General features: G+C 39.0%; 1 protein-coding gene across 1 annotated transcript in view; it reads right to left on the bottom strand.

Annotated features, from left to right (window-relative positions):
* The window catches only part of ABCB1 (ATP binding cassette subfamily B member 1), an 84029-nt gene that overhangs the window by 49746 nt on the left and 19448 nt on the right, over positions 1 to 14835 (bottom strand). The window contains exons 5-7 of the mRNA XM_045827989.1: positions 8970 to 9021; positions 6894 to 7085; positions 6131 to 6302 (exon numbers count right to left, since the gene is read on the bottom strand). Of these exons, the coding sequence (XP_045683945.1) occupies positions 6131 to 6302; positions 6894 to 7085; positions 8970 to 9021 (416 nt within the window). The remainder of the gene's footprint in view (positions 1 to 6130; positions 6303 to 6893; positions 7086 to 8969; positions 9022 to 14835) is intronic.

Here is a 14835-nt window from a genome sequence, read left to right as displayed (position 1 = left end):
AAGGTGAAAAGATGAGCCAAAGAACATACATGCATAACTCAGACACAGCACTGTGGTGATGGCTGGGGGAAGGGAGGTGGGGGCTGGGTGGAGGTGGGTAAAGAGGGGGAAAATGGGACATCTGTCTGCAATAGTGTCAGCAATAAAAAGAAAAAAATTAAAATACAAGAAGTAATATACTATACAGAGTGGGCAAAAGTAGGTTTACAGAAGGTGACAAATAATACAATAATTAATAATAATAATACAAGAATAACAGACAACTGTAACTGAACAATAATTTTAAAAAGAAAAAAATAATAACACAAGAACAAACCCTGTGTTTCATGTACTCACAACTGTGGGTCTACTTTTGCTCACCCTGTATATCATTCCATGACTTGCTTTTAAAAAAATAATAATAAAATAAAAAGATTACACACAAGCAATTCATAATATAATACTGATTAACAGTATTATACCATTTTATAAATAATTTCAAACTAATATATTCAGAAGCAATTTTTTTTTTACTACTTGGAGAGTTTGACCTTCATCTTTGTTCTATTTTTTCATTTCTCAATGTAGGTTTTAGATTTGAGATAATTTGTACATATTTTCTTAAATTTTTTTAATATAACTGTAGATTCACATGCAGTAAGAAACAAGTCAATGAGATTTCATATGCCCTTCATGTAGTGTTCCCAATAGTAACATCTGGAACATTTCAGAACAATCTCCCAACCAGGAATTTAACACTGGTAAAATACATCAATGTTACTCAGATTTACCAGTTTTACATGCATAGGTGTGTGTATTTAGATCTATGCAATGTTATCATCTGTGTAGAGTCATGTAACTACAGTCATGACACAGAACAATTTCATCACAAGGAGCCCTTATGCTAGTTTCTATAGCCATAGCTGCCTCCTCCCTTCCCCTGCACCTCAACCCCAGGAAACCACTGATGTGTTTGTTCTGTCTGTAATTCTGTCATTCCAAGAATGTTATATACATGGAACCACATGATAGATAACCTTTTCAAATTGGCTTTTTCGTACGCAGTAGAATTCCCTGGAGATTCCTCTAGGTCATCAAGTGTATCAAGAGGAGGAGGGTCTAGGAGGATAAATGGTGATGGAAGGAGACTTGACTTGGGGCGGTGAACACACATTATAGTGCACAGATGATGTGTTGTGGAACTGTGTGCCTCAAAACTGTATAATTTTGTTAACCAGTGTTACCCCAATAGACTCAATAAAAAGGAAAGATAAATAAAATAAGTAACAGAATGAGGTATAAAACATAACTTATAGAAAATAAAAATATATACACATTAAACAGGTAAAAAATAAAATTAAATTTAAAAAAAGAGTTCTTTCCATTTTACTGGTGGGTGGTACTCCACATAACCACGCGCCAGTTCGTTTCAACATTCCGTTGTTGAAGGATATAGCCCAGTGTCGTCAGGTCAACATTTTCACATTATTTCTTCCAAGACTCCTTCAGTCCAAACTCTTTCTCCTCCTGTTTTGGGATTCCAATGGCAACAAATACTAATGTCTTCTGGATCTTTTGTTATTGTCCCACAGGTCCCTGAGTCTGCATTTTCTCTACGTTCCAGAACAGATGAATTCTATTGTTCCATCTCTAAATGTGCTGATCCTACCCTATTATCTCCACTCATAAGACAGAATCATCCATCACAACTTTTATTTCTGCTGTTGTATCTTTCAGTTCTCTAATTTCATTTTGTTCTCTTTTTATGACTATTTCATTGCTAATATTTTCTATATTTTCTTTTGTTTCAAGAGAACCTGTAATTGCTTAGTGAAGCATTTTTATGATAGCTACTTTAAAATTTGTGTCAAATCATTCTGACATCTGACTTATACCAATATTGGTGCCAGCTAATTCAGTTTTCTTCCCCCTCATTCAAGTTGTGGTTTTCTTAGTCCTTATGTGACAAGTAACTTTTTATTGTATCCTGGACATTTTGTCTATTATGTTAGGAGACTCTGAGTCCTATTTAAACCTTTACTTTAGCAAGCAGTAACTCTCTTTGGGTTTAGCATGCAATTTTTGGCCTACTATTTTTAAAAAAGAACTTTCAATTACAGTTCACAGTCAACATTATTTTGTATCAGTTTTGGCCTCCTTTTGTGAGCTGTGGTTCTAGTGGCGGTTTAATATTTGGAGGCTTTGTGGCACTATTTTGGTCAGAGTGGTTACCTGGAGTTGCTGGGGCTCCTACTAGCCTCTGCCTCAGTTGCCTAAGGGAGTAGAAGTGGTTGCTCAAGGTCAGGCCACTGGGTATCTCTTGTTGGGGGCAGAGGACTGTGGTTTCTCCTTCCTGTGTCCTCTAGCTGCTCCAGTCTCTGGGCAGTGGCAAAAGACACCAGCACACATCTGAAAGGCTTCCTGGACCAGGGGGTTTGCTAGGACTGCGTGCCCTTCCATTCTGCCTTCTTGCCTTGGTGCCTCTGGGTTGGGTAGGAGAACCTCAGGCTCACAGGAACAAAGAAACTTCCCAGATGGGACCACATTTCTTTTAAAATGGCTGACAACCAGAACATTTAAGAAATTTGTTTGAAGTCATATCAAAGTTTATAGTAGAATGAGGATTTAAACTTATGTCTCCAGTAATAAGCCTAAGGCTCCATTTATTACACAAATAGTACCTGAAGCAAGGCATAACTAATTAACAAAAGGTTAATTTACTGTTTTCCTAACTTACCTGGAACAGACATCATACATTTTAAATAGTTTATCGACAAATACTGATATCAGACTTGGCCACCTGATTTGCTTAATATTCTAATAAATAGAAAAATTGATTCACACAGAAAGTTTTTACAAATGTTTCAGCCCAATGAAACAGAGATGCAACTTAACTACCAAGAACACCATTTAAACCCTGTGTTACTCTGAGCAAAAAAATGAACAGATGCCTCAAAACTTCAGTTTTGACTTCCGGCCAAGATGGAGGCATAGGTGGATGCACCATACCTCCACACACAATCAAAATAAGGACAACAACAATTTAGAAACAGAATAACATCCAGAAATGACAGAAAATTGATCTGAATGGAAGTCAGACAACCAAGAAGTTGAATTAGACCTGCGCATCCAGACCGGTAGGAGGGGTAGAGACAAGCAGCCAGGCTCGGGTCTGGCGTGGAGAGCAGAGAGAGCTGGGACCGGGTGTGTAAGGCATCTGGGGCATGCAATACCGCAGCGGGTAGACCCTGAGTGTGCAGGCGGCAGCTGGCAGACCCCGGCCCAGGGGTGGCAACTAGCAATTCGCAGACCCAGTGAGGCGGCAATTGTAAAGCAAGGCAGTGCACGCAACCCAGGATCACAGCGCTAGGAAATAGAGCCTTGGGACACTGATTGAGGACACCTGTGGGAGTTGAGGCACAGGGAGAGACACCCAGTCTCACAGGGGAGATTCTTGGAGGGTCCCACAGTGTGCACAAGCCCACCCACATGGGAATTGGCACCAGAGGGGCCCAGTTTGCTTGGAGGAAGCAGCAGAGGGGACTGAGGTCCCACAGAGAATGGAGCAACTGCCATTGTTTCCTCTTAGACCGCACCCCCACATACAATGTCACAACCCAGTGACTGGGGTGCCCTGCCCTGGTGAACACCTAAGGTTAAGGCTCCACCCCTTACTGTAACAGGTGCAACCAGACAAAAAAAAAAACAAACAACAAAAAACCAGAGAGATGGCTCAAACAGAAGAACAAATCAAAGCCCCAGAACCCATCCTTTTAAGCGACTGAGAAATAACCAACCTATCCGATGCACAGTTCAAAACACTGGTGATCAGGAAGCTCACAGAATTGGTTGATTTTGGTCACAAATTAGATGAACAAATGCAGGCTACAATAAGAGAAATGAAGGGAAATGCACAGGGAACCAAGGGTGATGGGAAGGAAACTGGGACTCAAAACAATACAGTGGACCAGAAGGAAGAAAGAAACATCCAAACAGGAATGAATGGAGAAATAAGAATTCAAAAAAATGAGGAGAAGCTTAGGAACCTCCAAGACATCTTTAAACATTCCAACATCTGAATTATAGGGGTGCCAGAAGGAGAAGAGGAAGAGCAACAAGTGGAAAAGTTATTTGAACAAATAATAAAGGAGAACTTCCCCATTCTGGCAAAGGAAATGGACTTCCAGGAAGTACAGGAAGCTCAGAGTCCCAAAGAAGTTGGACCCAAGAAGAAACACACCAAGGTACATCATAATTACATTAGCCAAGGTAAAAATGAAGGAGAGAATCTTAGAAGCAGTAAGAGATAAGGAGACAGTAACCTACAAATGAGTTCCCATCAGACTGTCAACTGATTTCTCAAAAGAGACCTTACAGACAAGAAGGGGCTAGAAAGAAGTATTCCAAGTCATGAAAGGCAAGGACCTACATCCCAGATTGCTCTGTCCAGCAAAGCTTTCATTTAGAATGGAAGGGCAGAGAAAGTGCTTCTCAGATAAGGTCAAGTTAAAGGAGTTCATCATCACCAAGCCCTTATTTTATGAAATGTTGAAGGGACTTATCTAAGAAAAAGCAGATAAAAAAACATGTATAGTAAAATGACAGCAAACTCACAATTATTAACAACCACACCTAAAACAAAACCAAAAGAAACTAAGCAAACAACTAGAAGAGGAACAGAGCCACAGAAATGGAGATCACATGGAGGGTTAGCAACAGGGGAGTGAGAGGAGGAGAGAGGGGGAAAAGGTATGGAGAATAAGTAGAATAGATGGTAGGTAGAAAATAGACAGGGGTAGGGCAAGAATAGTATGGGAAATGTAGAAGCTAAAGAATTTATGACCCATGGACATGAACTAAAGGGGGGGAACGTGGGTGGGAGAGGGTATACAGGGTGGAGGGGAGTGAAGGGGGGAAATGGGACAACTGTAATAGCATAATCAATAAAATATATTAAAAAATAAATAAAATCTTTAAAAAAAACAAAAAGAAAAAACTTCAGTTTCTTCTTCTGTAAAATGACCTAATAGCTATACTTAGAAAGAGAACTCATGTATTTGCCTAACATAGTAGATGCTCAATAAATGGTAGTTACTGTTTGTAAAAACAAAACAATATCCACCCTATAAAGTCTAAAACTTCTTAATACTTATAGCCTGATTAATTTTATGTTAGCTTTGGCTTTGATTGGCCCTCCTTTATTTGATATCCTTTGGCACAAGAATTTGTAGTACCTTCTTTAAGTTGTGTTGTATCCAACAGAAATTACATACTAGGCCAATCTCTCCACCACAGCCTGCACTTACATCAGATAAGTTGAAGTGAATACCATGCCCAGCCTTAAGAGGGGAAATACGTTTTACTCTGCCTTTATGACTGTAAGAGAGAACTGCAGGTTTAGGATTCACATGCATGTGGGACTAGGAAGTATTTTTAAAAATTATTTTCGTGCCAATGGATTTAAATATATATAAACATAGAACCATTTACAATGCTGACAAAACTGTAACACTGATTTACAAATTAAGCAAAAATCTCCAAAACCAATAAGGTTAATTGAATGGGACAAGTGTGTTGTTCACTGAACTTGAATCTGTTTGCTGTGTGAATATGGAATTGTCACCTAGAGAACACAGCTCTTTAAGAGTTGAGCATGCCTTTTTTAACAAGGCAGAGGATGAGCCCTGGCTGGTGTGGTTCAGTGGACTGAGTGTCAGCCTGTAAAGCAAAAGGTCATGGTTTCAGTTCTCGGTCGGACCACATGCCTGGGTTGCAGGCCAAGGCCCCAGTAGGGGCATGTGAGAGGCAACCAAACATTGATGTTACTCTCCTTTTTCCTTCCCTTCCCCTCTCTCTAAAAATAAATAAATAAATAAAATCTTTAAAAAATAAAGGCAGAGGTTGAGATCTGAGAGCTATTCCTTGCTTTCTCATTTCATCCCCCAAATAACCCCTTGGCCAGGACAGCACAGAGTCCTGGTGAGGGTAGAACTCAGTGAAGTGGCATCTGCTTACTCCCACTGAATCTGAACAGAGGATTTAAAACCCAGTATCAAGTGCAGAGTCAGTGTGGCCATCTGGTAAAAGCAGCCTTCCATGGGGGGACTGGGGTAGGAACAGCTGAGAGCTTGGGGCCACAGGTTTCACCTACCTTTGCCCAGATGGCAGCAGACATACCAAGAACAGGACTAATGGCCAAAATCACAAGGGTTAGCTTCCAACCACGTGTAAATCCTACTATGAAGCCGGTGAAAAACGTTGCCATTGACTGAAAGAACGTTCCAATTTTGTCACCAATTCCTTCATTAATTTTGGAGACATCACTAAAAGAACAGATAGTGTTAGAGATAAATATCAGAACTATGAACACACAACTTTTCCCCTCAATCCAGTTGGTTTTTTGTTTGTTTGTTTGAGTAGAGAGTAAATTAGTTTACATCTAGGATCTTGCTCAGATATACCACCAGAAAGTCTCACATTTGCTCTACTGTACACTCTCAGAGGATTTTCTTTTTTTTTTCCTGGTCATTCAGTGCTACTCATGCAGGTCCCCTCATGTCCTGCCTCATGTTATCGGAACAAAAAGATGTATAAGACATGGTCACTGCTCAGAAGGAATTTAGTCTCCTAATTACTTACAAGTGATGTATTAAGATCAAACAGATCTCATACCATCTCTTCATCTTAATAAGAATAAGAACCACCCTGGCCAGGTTTGATCCCTGGTCAGGTTAGGGCATGTAAGGGAGGTAACCAGTCAATGTTTCTCTCTCTCTCCCCCTCCCCCTCCCTCCCTCCCCCCACTTCCTTTCTTCCCACTCTAAAATCAATTAAAAAAAAAAGGCATGTCCTGGAGCAAGGATTAAAAAAAATTAAGAACCACATCTGAGTTCAACATAAAACTAGGTACTTACTCTATGAGCCTAGTGTTAAGCTCCCCAACATCATGCACATCAAACCAGCCAATCTCCTGTCGCATTATGGCATGAAAAAATTGTTTTCTGATTTTATATATTTGTCTTCCAGCTGCCAGGCACCAGAATGAAACCTGAATATAAGCAGCAACAAGCACACCAGCACCGATTGCAGAGTAATAATAGGCATACCTGAAAAACAACAAAAATACCACATATACAAAAAATAAGAGGCTGTCATGAGCAGAACTGATAGTACACATCCAACTATGTCTATGCCAGTGTAGTGTGTGACGGCTAACAGTGTGCTTTCTGCTTTGGCCCAGTTACCTGTTGTGTACTCATAGGCAAGCTGCTTAACCTTTCTATGTTTCGGTTTTCTAATTGGTAAAATGGAGATAGAATAGCAATGCAGTAATGCACATAATACACTTGGGCCAGTTCCCGGCACACAGAGGATGCCAGTTGTTGTGAAAGACATGCATGTCACTTTGGAGCATCACAGCATCAGGTAAGCTTGGCCACTGTTGTCCTATATACTTGATGAGCACTATGAGGTATTTTCTGCACATTGGCAAATGGAAAGAAGTGACAGACTTGCCAGAAAGTGGAACCAAGAGACAGAAATGGTCCCCTGGCCTTTTTGCTATTAATCTAACAGACTAGGATGCCAAGAGACACCTGAAAATAAAAAGTATTTTATATTATCTGCCCAACTGGTCATCATGAGTCATCCTAAAATGCTGAATGAATCAAAGAGAAGTCCTGCCAGCTTAAATTCTAACAATAAAAAACCTGAGCATCTTCTAGAATCAGACCCTTGATCACCCAGAAATGTTGAATTCATGTTTCCTTGCTCTGAGTTTTCCTGTTTAAGAATGCAATTACACCAGGTTTTACTAAGCAATTAATTTTTAAGTTAAAGACAAACATCCTAAAGTGAAATATAATGTATTGATGTTCCCATTTTATTCATTATTTGCCCTCTTCAAATAAAAATGTTTATATAAACCATATAAAAGCTTTAAAAAACGGTTACATAATAATTGGGTAGTAGTCTCGGATCTTACTGCTCCCAACTTAGTGTTCAACTCAGCAGGAATCCTGGTAAAGATATCATCTCAGACCTACGCCTTGTAATTTACAATGTTTATCAAGGAACATGTAATTCAATATTAAATTGCAGTTAATAGACAACTCAACATTTAATTACTATCCAAGTGTTAATAATCTAGCACAACACAGCTACAAAGAAATCCTATTTAACAAGTAGAATTCATGCTTTGAGAATCAGTTGATGTATTTTTAGACATCAGTTTACATTTACTCAAAATATATTTATGTTTAAGCATTTATAAGATGATTAGAGGGTAATTTTATTTCCCCCAATATTAAAAACAAGCCTTTTCATATGACTATTGGAAGCACTTGCTTCTCATTTTTCAGAAAATGATCAAGTGTCTCCATTCTCTTCCAAATCTACCAGGGGACTCACAGGAAAAGGCGGAATCATTACCTTCTGATTCAGCAAGTCATACCTTTGGGCATCTTTTATAAACTATTCTTGGGTACAAAGTTCAAAATACGTAAGTCATTAACGAAAGGTTCCCTGAGGTGAGTTAAGGTTACAGTGACTAATATTTATTCTGGGATGTTTTGTTTCATTGTTTAAAATTACATGCTGTGTTAAAAAAAATCCTGTTGATTGATCTCATTATCGTATCATCACTGAAAACATCCAGGAAGCAAACTAATAATAACAAAACCATTGAAAATAATGTGATTCTTAATTAATTTCACATTTTATAAAGCTACTTTGAAACCTAATTTCCCTGTGTATGATATTCTAGATTGACCAACACATACACAAATTGAATCTAGGCTTAACCCTAACTTAAATACATCTTATGTAGCAAATTATTTTCTTAAAAAACTTCTGCATTATATTCTCCATAAAACTTCTGCATTATAAACTTCTGCATATAAAATTTTGCATTATATGCAAAATTTTAAACATTGCCACAATCAATCTAGAGACAGAAAAGCTTGACAACAGTTAGGAAGATGTCACATTACGTGGTCATGTCCTTCTCCAGCTGGATGAAGACATCTGTGCGGTTGAACATACCTAGACAGCAAAAAACAAAAACAAAAAGACATGTACCATTACGTCTCTTTGTTCTCCATTACAAATAAGCATATAAAAATGAACCAAGTTTGTGTCACTGAACAATTTACTCAAAAAGAGCTCAAACTGCTTCCGTTTTAATTGTGTGTAAACATTACAGCAACCATTCAAATCCTTCACTGTAGCCAAGTGCAACCAGCCCCTCGCACACTAACTTCAATGAAGTTGATTTGCAAGAACACACCCACATTTACTGAGAAGCAGGACTATTGACATCCTTGAATTAAAATAATGTATGAAGTATCACTCAAAGATAACAGAGAAAAATCTTTTCTAGGGTCTCTATCCTGGAAAATAAATATTAGTGCAGACCCCACATTAAAGCACAGTATTTAAAATCTAACACTGCATTTCTCCAGCTTTTATTTTTATTTAAAATAAACAATACAAAGAATAATGTAATCAACACATTAGTCAATGTTAACATTATTAGACAAGGCACATTGACACTTTAATACCCCTCCTCCACCAACACACACAATAATCACTGTTCAATATTGTGGTGTGTATGTTTCATTTTCTCTTTTCTGTATACATGTATATAAATACATACATACATGCTTATTTTAAAAAATAAAATTACAGCCCATATTCAGTGGCCAATTTTCCATGTCAGTATGTATCCTTTTATATGTGTATCTCTATTTTTTGAAAATCACATCTATTTCAGTTGTTTCCAATATTTTAGTTACAAGCAATGCTGTATTAAACATATGTATATACATATATATGAATATATGGGAAAGATTATCATACTCAAGGTTGATGGATCATTGGGGAGGCACACACTCAATCTTGTAATCATTTAAAATGTTACATTAAAATGTAATGTGAGAGGGCCTAGTTCTGATGAGTCTGATTTTGACAGGTGTGGGGAAGGGGAGAAAAACTTCTGGCAAAGGGAACAACATGAGCAAAAGTCAATGGCAAGTCTGAAGAATGAGTAAGCCAATTCATCTGGGATGTGGGTTGCGTTGTGAGTATGAGAAGAGGTGAGTATGTAGCTGGAAAGATAATTCAGGCCTCACAGGTATGATGTGTAAAAACCAGTAGTCAGTGGGTTGAGTATGGGATGACTTAGCTGCCAGCAAAGTATAAGATTAATTAAAACAGGCAGAAACTGAGACTTGAGCTACTGCAATTAATAGGAATTGCATTGAATCAGTATATTTCTTTAGGTAGTAAGGACATTTAAACAATATTAATCCTTTCAATCCATGAGCAAGTTATACCCTTCCATTTATTTCCATTTTCTTCAATGTCTTATAGTTTTCAGAATACAGGTCTTTGACCTCTTTGTAAACTCTATCCTTATAGATTAAAATATTTTCCACATACTGAGAGGAAATGGAGTAGAGCTGATGACAGCTTTCTTCCTCCAAGCATTAATTCATTCTTCTCTCTCTCCCTGGAGCACCTTTATGATATTTCTTCTGGAAAGACTCCTCCCCTTCCATGAATAGGTTCAAATATGACCTACCCTCAAATGGCTTACCTCTAGCAAAGGGACTAAACTTACCATAGAATTCCATCATAACTGACTCATGATTCAATGTACCAAGTCAGTACTAGAATGGAAGCATGATGGCTTGTACCTGGCTCCTCCCCCTACTCTCACTGGTGTGAGCTCAGAGAGAACTGACTGTCTTAGTTTCTTTGTATCCTCAGTGCCCAGCCTGCTCTCTCTACTGTAACCTAGGCTGTCCCAAAGATTTATAGGTGCTTTCACAGAGCCACCATCCATGTGCACCATATATCAAAATATTCCAACCACTCTCCTATTTTGCATGTAAGTGCCTCACAAATTTAAGGCTGAAAAAAGATATAGTGACCACTATCTTACTACCTGGTAAGGAGAGTCTTTTCTAAACCCAAGCAAGACTTCAAATAAACCTACAACTAAACAGTGCCCATCATTATGACTAAAGAGTCCACACCATTTATAGATCACTTTACATTACACTTTTATCTGACCAAAATACTTCCTTATGTCTAGGAGTTTTAACTACTGAACACCTAAGAACAGTACAAATAGAATGTGACATGGATACATTTGTGATTTCCTAATCAGTAGCAAGAGATTTCTTATCAAGGTAGGTTTCAAACCATCTTCCACAGTGACTTTGTGCTAGGAACTGTTCTGAACAGAGGGAGTAAAACTTAATATTTTTCTCATCTCATTAGATTTCTGTGCAAGAAGGAAATCCTTTTGACTTTCAGGCCCCAAACCTCATATGAAACAGTACCACTGCTGAAATACCTAAGTTTTCCCCAGGAAATATCTTTATTTCCCCTTTATGCCTTTCTGCCCATTTGAGAAGCTGTATGCAAACCAATAAATTAACAAGGTGATAGTAAAAAGATAAGAGTAATAACTCCTAGTAGGTAAATCAAACAGCATGCTACAGTGACTTTGGGGTAGGTAGGGAACAAAAAGTCATTCTGAAGGAGAAAGTCTCTCTGAGGGAGAAAGAACTGATTGGAGAGAGGCAGGCAGGTTTTGCATGGCCCCAAGGCAGGAAGGAGAAGGGAGTGTGGGTGGGCTGTACTGAGTAGGTGTTAAACAATGAGATTGACAGGAATGGGGACGTAGATCCTGTGGGCCACATAGGCCAAGGGAAAGGAATCTGTATTGATTCCATACTATGAAACATGACCTGTATTTTTTTAATGCTCAGTGGGACAGTGTGTGGAGAATTACATACAGGTGGGTAAGAGTGAAGCCCTGAGTCAGGAAATCAGAGTGGTGGAGGCAAGATGTGAAGCGGGCCCCAGGTGCAGGCTGTAGCTGGGTACAGTGTACAGTGTACAGTGTACAGTGTAGCGGGTACGTGAGGTGCGCTAGTGAGGAGTGAGCTCCACACTGCCAGGGGGCAGGAGAGCACACTATCAGTGATGACCCTGGCTCTGGGCAGCCCCTCTCACTTTCGGCCGGAGAAGATTCTCTTTCCGATATTTTATCTGGTGAGCCTCCGTGACTAATTTATTTTTAGCTGAAAAAGCACTCCCTCAAGAGCAACCAAAAAACAAAAACCAAACCAAACCTGGCTATATGACACTAATTCTAGAAAAATCAGTTATATTTTAACTCGAATTTAAAAAATAAACTGCCACACTAAACAATACACTTGGAAGTATGGGTATACTGATATTACTTGGTATTCAATTTTCCAGAAATCTCTAAGAATTTTTTTTAATGAAATGGTCAGCAGCAGAGGAAAGCCTTGAACAAGTAAAAACAAAACAGATCCCACATGGAAATTTTTAGAAAGCATGTACTTAGAATTGAAATACTAGCTAGCATTCTAGTTGGCAGCCTACTCATAATGCTGGCCTTGAGGACACAGACGGCAATGTCTTCTCTGTTTACAACACCAAAGTCTTACTATACACATTCAAAGGCTGCACTTGATCTATGCACTCATAGTTTAAGCAGCAAAATATAGATGCTATTTTTGAGAACTGGCATTTTACAAATACTTTTCTTATTCCTCATAGGAGTTTTAGACCAGTGAGGGAAGAAATTATAATGATAAATATAAAATAAATTATTTTCACTTTATCCCTTTTAATCTGAATTATTAACTCCTATTAAAATTTGGGTGTCTCATTTCCTCCCTTCCTCAGCCCACAATCTGGTAGGAGGCTGAAGAGAAACAACCAGAATACAGTTGTGGAAAAAGAGAAAGGCCATCGATGTGGATATACCATAAACTGAATCACTAGAGTCAAAAAATAATCAAGAACTTATATACAGTGAATCTCTGGCTCCTAACCACTATGAGACTTGGCAAATTTCCCCCATGTCCTTTGATTTCTGGATTAGCATGTTATCCTTAGTGCATCCTTTCTGGGATCCCTCTGTTTCCTTCAGCATGTGGACTTCGGGCCTGTCTGTGTTGATTCAAATAATCGCTAACTTTATGACCTCAGGCAATTTAAATTTACTCAACCACCTGGGCCCAATTTCCTCATCCTTAAAGTACAGATAATGTTGCCATCTTCACGTGCACAGAAGGAATAAAGGTGTTAATACATGTGTAGCACTAAGAACAGTGCTCAGCCCATGTTTAATGCTCAGCAAATGTTAGCCTCAGTTATTGTTAACTGAGCTTTTCCTCAAGGCTTAGGGCTCCCTAATTCTTCCTACTTTTCTGTATATCTTATTCCTGGAGATTTACTATCCCTTCAAAGCAAATGTCGCCAAGACTCTAGTCCTAATTTTTATACCCAGGTTCAGTCTCGTTTCTTTAACAGCCTGAACATCATTTATGCTTGCATCAACCTGTCACCTTCAACAAAAATACCTGAAATCACAATTGCCTTTATCTTGGCTCATTTCCAAGACACTGGACAGTTTCATAAGGAAGATGAGAATCCTACAGAAGTTCAGCAATGGTCAATCCTTGTTCACACAAACTCATCCCTAGGCCCAAGTCATTGGAGATTTTGAGGCAAAGGCAAATGCTGGCAACAAGGTGGAAAGAGCCGGGAGCCAGGTATCACAAAATCAAGTCCACGGCAGACAAAAAGAGGAAGACGAAGGCTGGTGTCCGACAACCAGGGTGAGGCAGCAGACGGGAGCGCTAAGGAGGGGTCTAGTGCGCACAGGCAAGGATCTGCTCTCAAAAAGTTCAGAGCAGTCTAGTTAAACCCCATGGTTAGCTTAACACTCTCAGGCTTTCAAGAGCCTTAGCAAATCCAAATCTCCTTAAGGAAGGAATACTTCTTATCCAACAAGAAGGCTCTGATACCTAAACTACCCTCATGGAAAAATTATGAGGTTCCACCTGGGGAAGGTCAAGAAGAAAAAAGGTCTGAGAGTCTGGAGCCTCAGCAGTTCAGTAGGCTGGTTCTCCCTCCAGAAGCATCAGAGAATTCATTTGCCCTCCTTTCCAGGACCAGCATCGAAATCTTTGATTCTATCCTCCCTTTTGATGAATAGTATAAAAAAAGGTGCCAATTCAAAGGTGGCACAACTCTTTTGGCAGGTCCCTTTAAATATCATGAAGGGATGAATAAATGCATAAGGATTTTACACAGCTCAAACATACAATGAAATTTTCTGGCTTAACTCATTACCTGCATTCACAGTATTGAAGTAGTCCTGCCTTAGGGTAAACAGTATGCTCTTCAGGATCACAGAGAAGGGGTTCTTAGGATCCACAGAAAGATATGAAAGGTATAAATACCCCAAACTGTTATGAATATTTATGTGCTTGTTTCTGGGGAAAGGATTCATGGCACCCACCATAGACAAAGGCTGAAGGGCCATTGTAAAAGCTACATGGGATCACTGTATTTGCAAGTGTATTTTCAAATAGGCATTTTAAACATTTTTAGCACTTGAGTATACTCCAGGTTTTAAGTCTTTGAGTAGCTTAGTGTAAATCAATACATCCTTGACCGAAGTTGACGTGCAAGCTCCGAGCTAGGAGCCAGCCCCTCCTAAATCAGGTGTGAGGAATGTATAGGTTGACACCCAAAGTATTCTAACAGCCCATTTGCTTTCCCATTCTCCTGGAGGACTGCATTAGATCTCCCTTCTTTATCAGACAAATGCCTTGCTTCCTACTGGACTCAGCAAAGTGAAATAATCAAAAGGCGACATTCACAAATTCTCACCTCCTCTTCTACCCACTTTTGGGCACTGATACTCAAATACTTTGTCTTCCTACCTGTTATTGTACATGAACTACCCGTGCTCCTACCTAAAGTGAATATTTCTTCTTGAGCATTAGATCCCATCCTTTC

Source organism: Phyllostomus hastatus, unplaced genomic scaffold (assembly GCF_019186645.2).
Source record: "Phyllostomus hastatus isolate PE091 unplaced genomic scaffold, TTU_PhHast_1.1 phas_scaffold_78, whole genome shotgun sequence".
Lineage (NCBI taxonomy): Eukaryota > Metazoa > Chordata > Mammalia > Chiroptera > Phyllostomidae > Phyllostomus > Phyllostomus hastatus.
The sequence above is the reverse complement of the archived record's forward strand: the minus strand, read 5'-3'. Positions and strand labels throughout refer to the sequence as shown.